General features: G+C 39.9%; 1 protein-coding gene across 7 annotated transcripts in view; it reads left to right on the top strand.

The window, feature by feature from the left end:
* The window catches only part of ZMYND8 (zinc finger MYND-type containing 8), a 116,653-nt gene extending 101,855 nt beyond the window's left edge, over positions 1-14,798 (top strand). For 4 of the 7 annotated variants that reach the window (XM_012539717.3, XM_012539722.3, XM_031951577.1 and 1 more), the window contains 4 exons: positions 143-221; positions 2,832-3,071; positions 4,485-4,639; positions 13,019-14,798. In XM_012539717.3, the coding sequence (XP_012395171.1) occupies positions 143-221; positions 2,832-3,071; positions 4,485-4,639; positions 13,019-13,216 (672 nt within the window). In that variant the 3' untranslated portion in view covers positions 13,217-14,798. The remainder of the gene's footprint in view (positions 1-142; positions 222-2,831; positions 3,072-4,484; positions 4,640-13,018) is intronic. The other 3 variants (XM_031951576.1, XM_023494543.2, XM_023494541.2) reach the window with 1 other exon arrangement.
* The last annotated feature ends 621 nt before the right edge of the window (positions 14,799-15,419 follow it).

Here is a 15,419-nt window from a genome sequence, read left to right as displayed (position 1 = left end):
AATTTTTTGATAGGTCATATTTCCCTATAGGATGAGAAGGGGATGGTGATTGCCCTGGACCCGGTATTTTGTAAATTATGCACACACGGTCATTGTAATCTCTTACTTTGGCCTATTCAACCTTTGTTTTCTCATGCTTCAGATTCGACGTTTGAGGATTGAGATTGAGAAACTTCAGTGGCTCCATCAGCAGGAACTCTCAGAGATGAAGCACAACTTGGGTATTCCTCCATCTGTGATGGTTTCTAAGTCTTGGCAGGGGAAAGGGTTAAAGTGGGCAGGCTTATATATGCATCCTATATTTTAGCTTTAGGGTGAGGGAAGAGTGAGGGAAGAATTAGTTGTGATTTCAACTTTGTATGAAAAAGCCAGGATTTCTGTATATCCTTCATCACCAAAAAATAGGGAAAGTAGGTTCTAGTGGAGTATTTTTGCATATTCTTTATTTTTAAAGTTGAAATTTTTAATCAGTCAACTTATAAATGGCTTTGAATCTAGGTTCAGCCTTAAGACTAACTAGATAATGCTACATTTTCCATTGGTTCTTCTACCTGGCATTCTGTATTTCATATGGAATAGACCTTATGATGCAGAGAGTGAAGATTTTTTTGTTGCCCTCTAGACTGAAGGATTACTGTTTTAACTTATTCCAGCTATCTTTTCCTTGGGAAAGTAGGAAACTTGGTTTCTACTTGTTTTTTTTTTTTTTTTTTTTTTTTGTTTTGTTTTGTTTTGTTTTGTTTTGCTGAGGCAATTAGGCTTAAGTGACTTGCCCAGGGTCACACAGGTAGAAAGTGTTAAGTGTCTGAGGCCAGAATTGAACACAGGTCCTCCTGACTTCAGGGCTAGTGCTCTATCCACTGTGCCCCCTAGCTGCCCCTCGTCCTGGTTTTACTATTAGTACATGTATCTTGGGCAGGCATTTTATTTCTCTGGACCTCAGTTGGCTCATCTTTTAAAATGAAGTCTAAATATTCTCCTTTTCTAGAACTAATGTTCTTGATTTTTCTAGCTCCTAGAATATAGCATCTAATACATAACAAAAGACATCGGGAACTAATCTCAAAGGAAAACATAGATCACTCATTTCCAGTGTTTTTTTTCTTCCTCAAGAGGAATTGGGGTATAATGGATGACCTCATATTGGCTGAGTCACCCTGGGCAATTCACTTAACCTCTCAATGCCTTAGACAACTTTGAAGACTCTTAGATGTAGAGAAAATGCCAATGTTGCATTGGTGGAAGCATTTCATCATCTGGGATTCCTTAGATCATTGAAAATTACAGGCACAGTCCCTATTCTCCCTCTGTTGTAAAGCACCACTTTGGGAGTTTGATCTTGTGGTTAATACTGAGGAATTGGGGGCAGAGTTTGTCTGCTTCTCTCTCCTGGTATAATCTTAAATCTAAGAAACCTTGCTTTGGCCATTGGCTTAATCCGTGTTTCTAGCACGTGCCCTTGTGATTTCTATGTTAATCATGGACCAGATTTTGACATCTTTCCCGTCTTCTCACCAAAAAGGACATTACATGGCCTTTTTTTTTTTTTTTTTTTTCTAAAGTTAAAAGTAAGTGAAAAATGGTTTGGATTTTGAGAAATGTTCAGGCTTTTTGGACTCATTTGGGGTAACTTTGGAATCATTGGGAAATTAGAAAAATTCATGTAGGGTATGTTGAGGAGTCCAGAACACTATGGACAGCTAGAAATCAAACAGCAAATATATATATAAGTATCCTCTAGATCAGGAGTCCTCAAACTTTTAAAATAGGAGGCCAGTTCACTGTCCCTCAGACTGTTGGAGGGCCAGACTATAGTAAAAATAAAAACTTGGTTTTGTGGGCCTTTAAATAAAGAAACTTCATAGCCCTGGGTGAGGAGGATAAACGTCCTCAGCTGCTAAATCTGGCCCGTGGCCATAGTTTGAGGACCACTGCTCTAGATGTTAGGCACTGGGCTAGATGTTGGACATAAATACAAAGAAAAAAATAATCCTTACTTGCAATAAGCAAGTATTGTGGAAGACCATAATATATTTAGTGTACCCAAATAAAACTGAGAACTTGGAGATTAGGGTCTCTCAATCAATAAGCATTTATTAAATGCTTACTGTTTGTGTTTGGTACTTTGAAATAAAAAAAAAAGTGAAAGTAAAGATTTTGCCCTCAAGGACCTTATACTGTTATGGGAGGTACCAAAGTAAAAAGGAGTTTTATAATCTCTTAATGGAACATATGTATATATTTCATATATGTATATATTTGTATATATGTATATTGTATACATGTATATATGTATATTTTTGTATATGTATATGTATGTATATATGTATATTGTATATGTGTATATATGTTCCATATATGTATATATTTAAAGATATACTTGTATATGTGCATATATACCTAAAATAGGTTTTAGGTATATATGCATGCACATCTGTATTATATATGTATATGTAATATGTATATAAATACACAGAGAAACATACACATGTTGTCTCTCTCAATAGAAGGTAAAGAGCTCCTTGAGGGTAGTAGCTATTTAATTTAGTAACTAATACACACATACACACACACACAGATGCACATATATATATTCAAGAAATTCTGATTCTGCCACTTACTAGCTATGAGACTTTGGTTAAATTACTTTTGGCTTAATCTCTTTCACTTGTAAAATAGAGTCAAAATGCTTGGACTCTTTAGGTGAGGGTGTGAGGGTCCAGTCATCCATTGTTTTGTGAACTTAAGTCCTTATGAGTTGGTATTAATAAATCTTGCACCCTTCATGTGGAAAGGAGGTAGACAAAATGCTTTTTCAATATCCTAAACAGAACTGACAATGGCCGAGATGCGGCAGAGCCTGGAACAGGAACGGGATCGCTTGATCGCTGAGGTGAAGAAACAGCTGGAGCTGGAAAAGCAGCAGGCTGTGGATGAGACCAAGAAGAAACAGTGGTGTGCAAACTGTAAGAAAGAAGCCATCTTCTATTGCTGTTGGAATACCAGCTATTGTGATTATCCGTGCCAGCAGGCCCACTGGCCAGAACACATGAAGTCGTGTACACAGTCAGGTAACTCGCCCTTCTGGATCCTCTATTCAGAGACTTCTGGGCCTGCAAGGTTCAATAGCTCAAGAACTTCCCATAGGGGTCAAGATTTGCCAATATCTCTCAGAACAGTTCCTATAGTTCCAAAGTTAAAGCTCAGAAATAAAATTCAATAAAGGTTAGTGTAGAATAATGAGGACTCTGACATTGCCTTTGGGAAGCAAGAAAGTCATGCTTAGTATCCTTTTGTGCCAGAAGTAAACATGGAGTCACCATCATGATTTTCAAGTAATAGTATTCCTTCTCCTTCTCTTACTGGATAATACTTGGATGTGTTTCAAAACTAATCTGATCTAGTCTTTTTGTTTCTAGCCCTCTGAAGAATGTCTGATTCTACCTAAGTTGATGCATTCTATTTTAGACAGCCTCTTTAGCCTTGTCTCCCTTTATAGAGAATTTAAATTTCTTTTTAAAAAATTCTTTTTTTATTTTCAATTCCAAATTCTTTCTCCTCTTACCTCTTATATTTCCTCACTCACTGAGAAGATAGGAAGAACAAAACTAATTACAAATACACACATACACACACACACAATCATGTAAACCATATGGCTACAATAGCTTCATTCCAAAAAAAAAAAAGAAAGAAAGAAAAAGGATGAAGTGTTTTAATACACATTTTGAGTCTTACTACCTTTCTATCTGGAGGTAGATAGCATGTCCACATGAGTCCTTTGGAATTTTGGTTGGTCACTGTGTTGATCAGACTTCCTAAGTCTTTCAGAGTTGATTATTATTTATGATATTGCTCTTACTGTATAAATTGGGAGCTTAAGGAGTTTAAAGATCTTTAGAACAAGATGACCCTTTTTGTAATTCTACAGTGTGCAAGTCACTAATTCTTCTGAGCCTTAGTGTCTTCATCTATAAAATAGAAATATCCTTTTCCCTATCTCCTTCATAAGGCTGTTGGGTTGATCCAGTGATGTGGATGGGAAAGCAGATCAAACTATCAAGAGGTAAAGCAATAAAAGGGGTTCTTATTTCACTTGAGTCTAGCCTCTTAGAAGCTGGATATACCTTCAGTCAGAACCTTTGTGTTAAATCTCTATGGATGGCAACAAAATCTTTCACCCATGGCTTCTTTGGGTTCTAATGATGTCTGTCCCTTTTAACTCTTCCCTGAAAGGCTCCATTTTCTAATTTGTTTTGGGGCCTCCTCCAAAATTCCCACAGGTCTGGAATGGTAGCACTTTTGAAATTACTCCCCTTGGGTATTGGCCTTTCTATGTGCTGGCTTTTGGGGTATAAGGTCTGAAGTTCTAGTGCACTTCTGAGAACGGTTCCTGCAGTTGCCCTCAAAAATGAAATCTAATAAATATAAGAAAAGGCATATTGTCATCGACCATTGCTTAATGATGCAATTTAAAATTTTAGCAACAGCAACCCAGCAAGAAACTGATCCTGAGGTCAGCACAGAAACAAATAAATCTGCCCAGCCCAGCTCAAGTGCACAGGCTCCCCAGACGGACACAGCCACTGCCTCGAAAGAAAAGGAAAGTCCAGCCGACAAGAGCAGGGAGAATGTCACGGTGAGTACTCTGCCCTTTCCAGCTTGTGACTCAGCCCTTCTCTTAGGGGATATGGACCCATTGGTTGTTCCACTTAGGTATCTTTGATTGTCTTTTTGACTCTTTTTGACTTAGATCTCTTTTTAATAGATTGTCTTGAGTTCCTCAGCCTTACTAATTACTGTGGATAGCCCACTTTTATGTCTCCATAGCCAGATTTTTTCATGGAAAGGCAAGTGCTCTGCTCAGGAGTTTACTCCCTGTATTGGGTCCCATCTCCTACCATCATTTGGGGATCTCTGGAAATTAGAATTATAGAATGTCACATCTAGGAGAGATCTAGTACAACTCCCCTCATTTTAGAGAAGAGGCATTTGAAGGCTACCTGGTTGATTAGGAGCAGAGATGAGACTAAATCCAGGATTTTCTTGACCCCTTAGTCCAGCGTTTTTTCTACTACTTCTATTATCTACTCTAGGAAGGTAACTTAGGTTTAGGTTTTGCTGCCTCCCACCACAGGGTTCAGGGAAATTAAAAAAAAATTTTTTTTCTTTTGGTCCCTTTCCAAAGTTCAATTTTTATCTTTGCTGCTCATAGTCATAGTCTTTGTGACCATGGGCAAATAAATGGCTTGACCTTTCCAGGTCTTGGTTTCCTCATTGGTAAAATGAGGGGTTAGACTGTCATCTGCGGTCCCTTCTAGCTCTCTAAATCTATAATCTATAATTTTTTGTTTTAATAATTTTTGTCTAGTAGTGAAGAGTTGAAGTTTTCTACATCCTAAAGTAGAGAACTTTAGTTCAAATTCTGCTTCTGAGGCTTACTCTTCTTATGTAGTCTTGGGCAGGTCAGTCTCTCTGCATCTCTTGTCAACTTGTTTGCCAAGTGAGAAATTTGAACTAGAGATGGACCTTTGGGAAAAACCCCTTCCAGCTGGAGCTAGTCTTTAATTAATCTTCATGTTTCCTAAACCTTGCCTCCTTTGGGTCAGCTAGAAAGAAATCACAGGAAAAAACCATCCCTTTTAGGATCAATTTCTTGCTGTTCCAAGGCTCTCTGAGGCTTCTGCCTGACATCTCAGCTTCTACTGTCCTTTCTCCCTTGCTCCTCCCCAGTAGTGGAAAAGAGAGTTCCAAGCACATCCCCCCATCATGAATAGCTGTTCTCATCTCCATCAATCCACAGATCTTTACTGAATGCTTTCTGTAAGAGTATGTGATGAAGGAGAGCCTGCAATGGCTAGCCTGTGATCATGAAAAAATAACAAATAAGCCCTGGCCTGTGAGATACTTTGATGATATTACTTCTGTTGATCTTCACTCATGCTCTCCACTGTTGGTGTCTCCTCACCTGTATATAGTTTTTCTGTACTTCTCCCTACTCATCTTTTCACAACCCTTTTTTTCAGAAATCTCTTGTTCTCGGCGAATACTCCATATCCTCCCACAAAGAGCCATATTTTAAAGGATTCTATCCTATCAAGTCCCAGTGATAACCAATAGTCTAAGTTTATTTTGCTTGCCAGCCATGCTTTATGAATTTCTTCTTGGCTTTTGTTTTCCTTTAGATTCACAGGCATCCCTGCTGTACTCCTTTCTTCATTGTAATTGTTCTCTTAGGGTACTTTGTAGATAGCATAGGCTGTAGGACCTCAGCATAGGGAGAGGTCACTATGGACCCCTCCTCCCCTCCTAGGTCAGGAAAGATGGAATTCTTGCATTTATTATAGCCATAGATCTGACCTTCCTCTTAGCTTCCTAGGTGGCCCCCATGACTCGGGGGACCGTTGAGTAACTCCACTTGAATGTTTCAACATCTGACATTCAAGATATACTAAATTGAGGTCTGTTCTCTTTCCCTCCTACTCTCCCCAAAGGCGTTCTGTTGACTGCACCATAACGCACTGTTTGTAATCTTGGAGTTATCTTTGACTCCTCATTCTCCTTTATCTCCTGCATCCCCATTCATCATCAAGCCCTGTCCTGTCGATACTTCTTCTTTTAAAGTGTTTGTCCTATCTTCATGTTCTCCCTGCTGTTACTATCATACTGGCTTTCATTACCCCCTGCATGGATGATGGCAGTAGTCTCCCTATTCAATATTCTTCATGTCTCCCTGCCCTCTGCAATTCATCTTTGACATACCTGTAGGTTAATCTTCCTTATGGACAGATCTGAGGATGTAGCTCCTTTGTTAAGAAACCCAGCATCCTATTGCCTGTAAAATAAAAGGCAAAATGCTTCTCTTGTATTTCTGGCATTGCAATGACTTTCTGTTGCCTGTTGAATAAAGCCAAAATGCTTATCTTGTATGTCTGGTCTCTCCCATTCTGGCACTGTTCTACCTTCCTTATCTCATGTACTCTGTATTCCAGAGAATCGAACTGTGTCTCGTTTCTTGATCCTCTTTTAGCCTAACTCGATTTCTTTGATTTATGCTTATGATATTTCTTATGCTTGGAATGGCTTTCTTTCTTTCCACCCTTGGATATCTTTTCAATTCTCTGAAGACATAGCTCAAATGCCACCTCTTCCATGAAGGCTTCCTTGATCTCCCCAAATCCTCTCAAGGACTTTGTGAAATACCTGTCTTCCATTTCTGAGCTTAACATGTTCTATTTTGTAGTTTAACTGTCATCTATATTGTGTCCCCCAAGAGACTTTAAATGCTATAAGGACAGGCCCTTGGTCCGTTTAATTTTATAGATCATCTCCTAACACTCAGTAGTATATAGTACCAGTAGTAATACATATAGTAATAGGTTTTTAATAGATTTGTTGATATTGTGGAATGGATTATTTGGAAACAGTGATAATGTGATGAAACACATGGAAGTTGGCATTTAGAAGGTGTGTTTGAGGACAATAAACTAATTTGGTTGTAGAAAAATAATGAGAGATTAGAAAGGTGGGTTGAGGTCTGCTTGCAGATGGCCTTGAATGCCAGTCTAAATGGTTTGAAAGGTAATGGGGCACAATTTTTTTTTTTTAAATCTAAAAGATTTTAAAAGATTTTTGTTATCTAGTTTTTATATTACAGATATTTGACTCGCCTCTGACATGATACAAATAGTTATTTTTTCCTAGAGTAAATTGTATTCAATTTTTCCCCCCATTTAGATGTAAAGATAGTTTTCAGAATTCATTTTTTTTTCCCTTTTTTGGGGTGGGGTGGGGTGAGGCAATTGGGATTAAGTGACTTGCTCTAGGTTCACACATCTACTACTGTTAAGTGTCTGAGGCCATATTTGAACTCAAGTCCTCCTGACTTTAGGCCCAGTGCTGTGCCTTCCAGCTGCCTCCTATCATTCATTTTTTAAATAAGATTTTGATTTTCAATTTTTTTTCCCCTTTTTTTTCCCTCCCCATATTCCCCATAGTTTTTTCTCTGGATATATAGGTAGCATTTTTGCTTAATGAGTTTTTTGGAATTGTCTTGCAAGACTGTATTGCTAAGAAGACCTAATTATAATTGATCATCATACAATCTTGTTATTATTGTGTACAATAATTTGTTCTTTTGGTTCTGCTCACTTCACTCAGCATCAATTCGTGTAAATCTTTCCAGGTTTTTCGGAAATCTGCCTGTTTCATCATTTCTTATAATACAATAGAATTCCAAACCCCATTTGTTGAATATACCTTCAAATTCTAATTCTTTGCCCCCACAAAACAAGCTGCTATAAATATTCTTATACATGGAGGTTCTTTCCCCCTCCCCCCCCAAAAGTAAGTTTTTTTAAAAAAAGAATGCTAAATTAAATGTTGGAGTTTTGGAGGGATTGGGATAGAGGAATAATATGGCAAAGAAGCTAGAGAAAGAGACTATTAGAACGTCAGCCATGAGTGGTTGAAAGTCTGGACTTAGAGGGCTGGTAGTGGGAATGGAAAAGATGCCAGAGACTTTTCAGATGGCAAAATTGACTGGACTTGGCTATTGGGGGGTAAGGAAGAGGAAGGGGATTAAAAAAAAAAAAAGAGGGGCAGCTAGGTGGTGCAGTGGATACAGTACCAATCCTGAAGTCAGAAGGACCTGAGTTCAAATGTGAACTCAGACACTTAACACTTCCTAGCTGTGTGACCCTGGGCAAGTCACTTAATCCCAATTGCCTCATCAAAAAAAAAAAAAAAAAAAAAAGGTTAAGTCCAGCAGGCAGAATTCAGGAAAGAAGCCAGGACTCTTGATAGAGATTTGGGAGACTTCCATACAGGAAAGGTCATGGAAACAAGAGTGAATGAGGTAAGATTAATAGCATTTTGTGTGTGTGTGTGAATGTTAGAACATTGAGAGAGGAGAGGGATTGAATGAGGCCTGAAATTTGGACTTCATTCACATTAGGGGGACTAGAAATGAAACAGAAATCAGCAAAGGCAACAGAAGGAAAGGTCAGAGAATGAGGGAAGACAGAAAAAAGCGTCAAATCATAAAGAGAAGAACTTTCAATAAAGATCAGTCAGCTGCTCCCGCTTTAGGGCTAAAGACAGGGCCAAAAAATGGAGGGAAAAAGAAACCACTGATTTGGGCAGTTAGCAGGTCATTAGGAGGTTTTAAGAACCTTAGATTATCTTTAGTTAAGTGGAAGAATTTCTTTCCTTCGAGAAGTGTTCCTGATGATTATGTCCAAAGTCCTAGAATAATACCCTTCCTCCTCCCCCCCTTCCCCCCGCCTCTTGTCTTTAATTAATGTTATATTCAATATAACAAGTTCTTAAGCGAGTTGTTTTGTTCCTTTCTCTTTTAACAGCTTCCTTTAATTAAAATTTTTGATATGATATATCCCAGAGGGAAGTGTTTTTTTAGATTTTCTCATTCTTTCACCTTTTTAATCTCTAAACTCTTAGAAGACCAGCATCACGCACAATATAAGATTTTGGTTCACATGGAAAGAAAGGGAGGGTGATATTAAATGTTAGAGAAGGAAAAGGAACCTATCTGATTTAGATCTTTTGGAGCAGTGCGAATAGTTGGACTCATTGGACTATGATCCATTTTATATGAACAAACTGGACTTAAGTATAGCAGAATATTGCCATAGGTCATGTGATACATGGTTTTCTCATCCTTGGTGATTTCTGAACAATGGGTTCAGTTAATGGTGGTCAGTCCCTAGCTGGCAGTAAAGGATTTTGCTTACAAAGTACTGAGCTGCTTCCACATGGTTCGGAAAGATTTCCACATCTTTCACACTGGCCTGTGAATGCTGGTCTCACAGTTTGACCTTTTGAAAAATAAATAATTAATCTATGAATTCATTAGATTGGAAAATTAATACGAAGGGGCCAGAGGGCCCTGGCACTCATTGTAACGTGGTTAACAACGGGGATGGCCAGAGACCACCGATGTGTTCTGGAGACCGCCCCTAGATAGCAGCTGATGTGACAAGCCACCAGTTCATCAAACTGGTACGCGGTTTTGCAGACTACCACTGTTGTCTCGGCTGTTAAGCTTTTAAGTCTTCACCTATTATTGAGCTATTCTGCATTATGTAACAGGTCCTATCTAGATCAGCACCATGAGAACTTCAGACCCAGTTTGGCAGAGGTATCGTAGTAATTGCCAAAATTGGTCCTTCCTTTTCCTCTCTTTAAGGGTGAGACCTCCCCCAGCTTTTTCAAAAACCTGCTAAAGGCAGATTTGGCACACATATCACAGGTGCAGCTGACACAAAGTTGAGAAGGATGGCCATCACACTAGACGACTGAGTCAGGATTCAAAAAGCTCTTGACAAGTTGGAGCTTGGGTCAAACCAAGTAAGATAAAATGTGGTAGCAACAAATGTCAAGTCACAACCTTGGGTTCAAATCAAAATGCAAGGTCTGAGGTAGCATTTGTCTGGGGAAGAAAAATCTAAGGTTTTAACGACTTCAGACTATGAGTCAGCAGTATGGTTATGTAAGTCTAATGTCTTCTTTTCATCATTAGGAGTCACAGCTTCCAGGAATAAGAAAGTCAAGTGTGGAAATGATATCAATGTTTTTAAATCATTGAATCCTTTAGTCCTGCCCTGTCCCTTTATAGATGAGGAAACTGAGGCTTGGAGGGAAAGTGAACTTGTTCAGGCTCACACAATCTGTGAAAATATACCTGGTATATGAATTCCAAGGGAAGGTGGAGGGGAAGGGAGAAAGTAGGAGATAAAGAGCACTGAAACTGGAGATAAGAGTCTTGGGTTCGATTCTATTAGCCTTGTTGATTATGTACAAGGCAGCTTTTACCTCCCATTCCCACCCAGATCCTGTATAATAAAGTCATTCTAGAATTGTGAGGATTCCGTGATGATGTTTGAAAAGTGCTGTAAACATAAGCTATTATTCTTGTGTCCTGTTGACTTTTGTGTTATAACACTGAAAACTCCTTACCTATCAGGGCAACTGGTATGACTAATCATGGGTGCCAAAGATTCACCTAGTCATAGTTTTTTGATTTTTCCGTGGACATCTATCTTCTAGCCAATTGGTCAGTCAGCCAGCAAGCATTTAAGTGCTTACTATGTGACTCTAGTTTAGTTTGAAGTACTGAGGATACAAAAGAAAGGCAAATCCCTGTCCTCAGGGGCTCACTATACGTAAACAGTTATGTAACTACAGATAGATAACAGTGTAAATGGGATTTAATCTTTCTGAGGGAAAGCATTAGCTGAGGGAGGACTACTATTCTTGGATCTTGGAGAATTTAGAGGAGTGGAAGGAAGATAGATTGGAAAGGCAAGAAGAGGCCAGATTGTGAAGGGATTTAAAAACCAGAATATTTTATATTTTATCCTACAGATGATAGGGAGGCACTGGTGTGTGTGTGTGTGTGTGTGTGTGTGTGTGTGTGTGTGTGTGTGTAAGTAACACAAGGGACATGGTCAGTTCCTGTACTTTAGAAGAACCATTTTGGCAGGTGAATGGAGGGTAGAGTGGATACAGGAAGATCAGCTAACCTGCAGGTACTTGCAGTGATCTAGGTAGACGGTGACGTGGTTCTGCACCCTCCCCATTTCTGTGTGAGTAAAGAGAAGGTGTTGTGTGGAGTGGCTGCATGTGGTGACTAGGATCTGGGGATGATGACAAAGTGGGTGAGCCTTGGAGACCCGTTGTTTAACTGGTTCCAATTACAGGGCTATGTCATACAACCCACAGTGGCTCACCTGTGACTCGGCCCTCTCTGACACCGACCTCATTCTGCCCTTTGAACTACTGCCAGAAAAGGAAGCTCATCGAGCTTTCTGTCTTGCTCTCAAGGGAACTGCAGGTACTCTTGGTGATCACTAAGCAGGGAGTTCTTTCTGTGATAATAGTCATCTTCTTAGTCATGCAGGGTGTGAGTCCCCAGACGCCATCTCAGGATTTACTTACTCTCTTTCTGTATCCTGGGCTCTTCAAACATAAGATTCCTTTCTGGTTTTGTTTATTACTTGGGATGTTTTTCTTCATGGGTTTAAATTTTTTTTAATTTATACCTTTTTTTAAAAAATATCATTTTCATTTCCCTCAGAATCCTTCTCTTCCTCTCCTATATAAGTGTTCTTTTTTCTTTTTAGACAAAAAGAAAGGGGGAGAAAATCATAACTAATCAATATGTTGAAAAAAATTGGAAAGTATGTACAACACTGGTGACCAGATGGTAGCAGATCATGGTGCCATCTGCAGAGAGGTGGGCAGGGGAGCCAGCATCTTCTCCTCTCTTCAAGCCATGCTGTCACTTGATTTTGTGTGGAAGTGTGTGTGCTTGTTCTTTCAATTTACATTGTTGTAGTCACTGTACATATTGTATTCTTGGCTCCGCTTACTTTTATGGACTTCCAGTCTCCCCCGTGCCTACTTTTTATATATGAGGGAACGCTCTTAAGTAGAGGGGTTTGGGATGAAGGGCTCAAATCCCATCTCCGGCAAAACTCGTGCGACTTTGAGCAAGGCATAGGCTGCTGTCTGGGTCTCAGTTTCCTACCTGTAAAAAGAAGCATTGTACTAAAAGGCCTCTCGGGTTCCTCCCAGGTCTTTGATTCCACAATCTAGCACTGCCTTCTGATGTCACACATAGGTATCTCTATATACACACACACACACACACACAGTGAGGGGAGAAGATCATATAGTCTGTTTGGTAGCAAAGATACTTTGTCTCTACCAAGAAAATCTTAACTTTTTTCTTTTTAACTTAATAGTTTGATGCCTTTCTTAGCTGGGTAGTGATGGCCACAGTTATCTTGGAAACCCAGTTTCCTGCAGTATAATTTCCTCCACACAAAGCATTCTGAACATATGCCAGACGGCCGAAATCTTAGCAAAACCGAGCCAAAGGGTCCCAAGAATCAATCGCTCAGGGCAGTCACAGAGGCGCATCCACCAGTGCCATAGTCCTGGGTGGGAGGGGCTGGGGACACCCCTTTAATGCCCTCTGGTTTTTAACCCACAGACCATTCCCGTGGTGGTGAGTCCCACAGTTGGAGCAGTGGCCATGAGAAGCGGGGCTGGCAGCAGTGGTGGAGGTGGCGGTAGTGGCGGCGGCAGCAGCAGCGGCGGCAGTGGTGGTGGCAGTGCCAGCGGCGGCAGCAGCAGCGGCGGCGTTCAGTATGTCCAGACTGCTGTGCCAGTCCAAGTGCGGAGAGTCTAGCTCGGGACAACACCAGGCACCCCTGTGTGGGGAGTTGGAAGAATGACAAAAACAACTTCGAGCATGACTGGAGCAGGAAGAGCTACCGGAAATGTGAAGAGGAGGAAGAGAAGACGGTCGCCGCTTTGGAGATTTAACTTCAAAGGTTCTGACTTTTTTGCTTTGTATACACAGGACAAGGCATCGACCACACTACATTAATAAGGCATTAGTGCTGTCCAAGGACAGTTAAAACCCATGGCAAATGAATGCTTCTCGTGTAAATAATGTACAATTTGTGGATGTCATTAAACTTAGAGAACCATCTCCTTTTTATATTTGTATTGACTTTTAACTTATGATGATAATAATAATAATTAAAAAAAAAAAGAACCTTTTGGAAAAGGGAAGGTCAGACCAATTGTCACAAAGTAGCATTTTCGAATCTGGGCTGTGGGCAATTTGTACCCAGATATCATCAATGTTTGGGGATCCCTAGGGAGGCTAGACTTTTTCATTTATATTTGTGTACATGACATATGGGATCGAAAGCAGTTCTCCTCAGGGGTGTGTGGTTGCCCTGCAAGCCCGAATTGCTGTAGTCCCCCTTTTTTTGTTGAAATTTTATTTTATGTCATCGTTTGGACATGGGAGATCTCTGCACCCCAGAACCCCATGGCGAAAGTCTTTTATTTTGTGTAACTTACACAGTGACCAGACTGTTTAAAAATAAAACAAACAAAAAAAAATCATGACCTTGTTTACAAAACGTTGAGCGTGCAAGAAACCTGGCACAAGTGGATGAAGAGCAGGAGGAGTTTGGAATAAAGTCTAAAAGAGCTGGTGCTGGATGGTAGGATCAGAGAACAAGCTCTTCCGCTTTAAGGTTCATTTGGGAAAACCAACCAACCAACCAACCTCCTAAGAGACAGTTAATGCTTTCCAAAAGGAAGGAGAACTTGAAGAGACATGGGCCAAGGACTTGATGCTGGGGTAAAGCATGTATTATTTATAGGACAGAGCCGTCTGTCTGGCTGTGAGCATGACGCAGCATCCCTACAGTAGGACGGAGTGCCCCCTGCCTGCCCAGTGCTGCCTGTTACACTAATGCTGTAGTCCCTACCATTTTGTATGTTGTGTAAAACGAAAACATTGAACAAAAAGCCAGGTAATTGATGTCTGTATATGAGAAGATTAATTGTATGATATCATTCCAGTACATTTTGTTGTACATTTTTGTGTTTAGGTTCTCCCATTGTTTATAAAACAATTTGCTATGTACAGTCTCTGGCTAGTACCCACCTTAGATCAAAACAAAGGTATTAGGAGAAAAAAGAGAGAGAGAGAGAGAGAGAGCAGAACATTTGTGAATTGCAGTTGTCAGAAATAGCCTAGCAGGCCTTATTTGTGAAGCATAATTGCTTTTAGCATATGGAAGTATTTTTTCACATTTCTTTGTATAAAATTTGTATTAAACTTAAATATCTTTTTGGACAATTGTGTTTCTTTGTGATGGAGGCAGGTGACACACACGGTATGCTTTTGGCTTTCCCCAGTTTTTTCAGGAATCTTCACTTTTTTTATTAAACTGTTTTTGGAAAAATGGCTTGTGTGCCTGAATTGCCAGTTTGCCTTTGCTCTGGATCAATGTCTCTCCTTTAACATCTTTAGACCTTTGAGGGGCATGAAAACAGGTGCTAGTGATGGTGAGTCTAGAAAATGAATTAGAACATTAGAGACTGGAGGGACCCTTAGGGGATGCTCTAGTTCAGTCCTCTTCTTTTTTAGAGGAGGAAACAGTTGCAGAGCCATCAGTAGGCACGCATTTATGTTTTTGAAATTCATTTTCATTTGTTTCAAGGGTTGGCTAGGGCCTAAACCACGGCTCTTTTCCCACAAGTCATTGCTGCTGCTTAGAAAGCTCCCTCTCCTGCTGCAGAGAGCCATCTGGTTCTGTTTCTGGTTTTAGTGAAATGCCTGCCCCTATTAAGAGGTGTGACATTCCCAGGATCACACCAAAAGCTAGGGCTTGTACCACTTAAGGTAAGATAGATGTCTACAGATATGTTGATGTAGATGATGTTAATGAAATATCACCTACATATTGAAAAAGATTTATTTACCTATTACATATATGTGTATGTAGGAGCACAGACTCTGCTGCTCAGCATTTCCTTTCATGTAGATTATCTCATGCAGTACCCAAATAAGCCCAAGAGATAGG

The sequence above is a fragment of the Sarcophilus harrisii genome, chromosome 2 (assembly GCF_902635505.1).
Source record: "Sarcophilus harrisii chromosome 2, mSarHar1.11, whole genome shotgun sequence".
In the NCBI taxonomy this organism is placed as follows: domain Eukaryota; kingdom Metazoa; phylum Chordata; class Mammalia; order Dasyuromorphia; family Dasyuridae; genus Sarcophilus; species Sarcophilus harrisii.
Note: the sequence above shows the minus strand (reverse complement) of the source record. Positions and strands in the feature narration are given on the sequence as shown.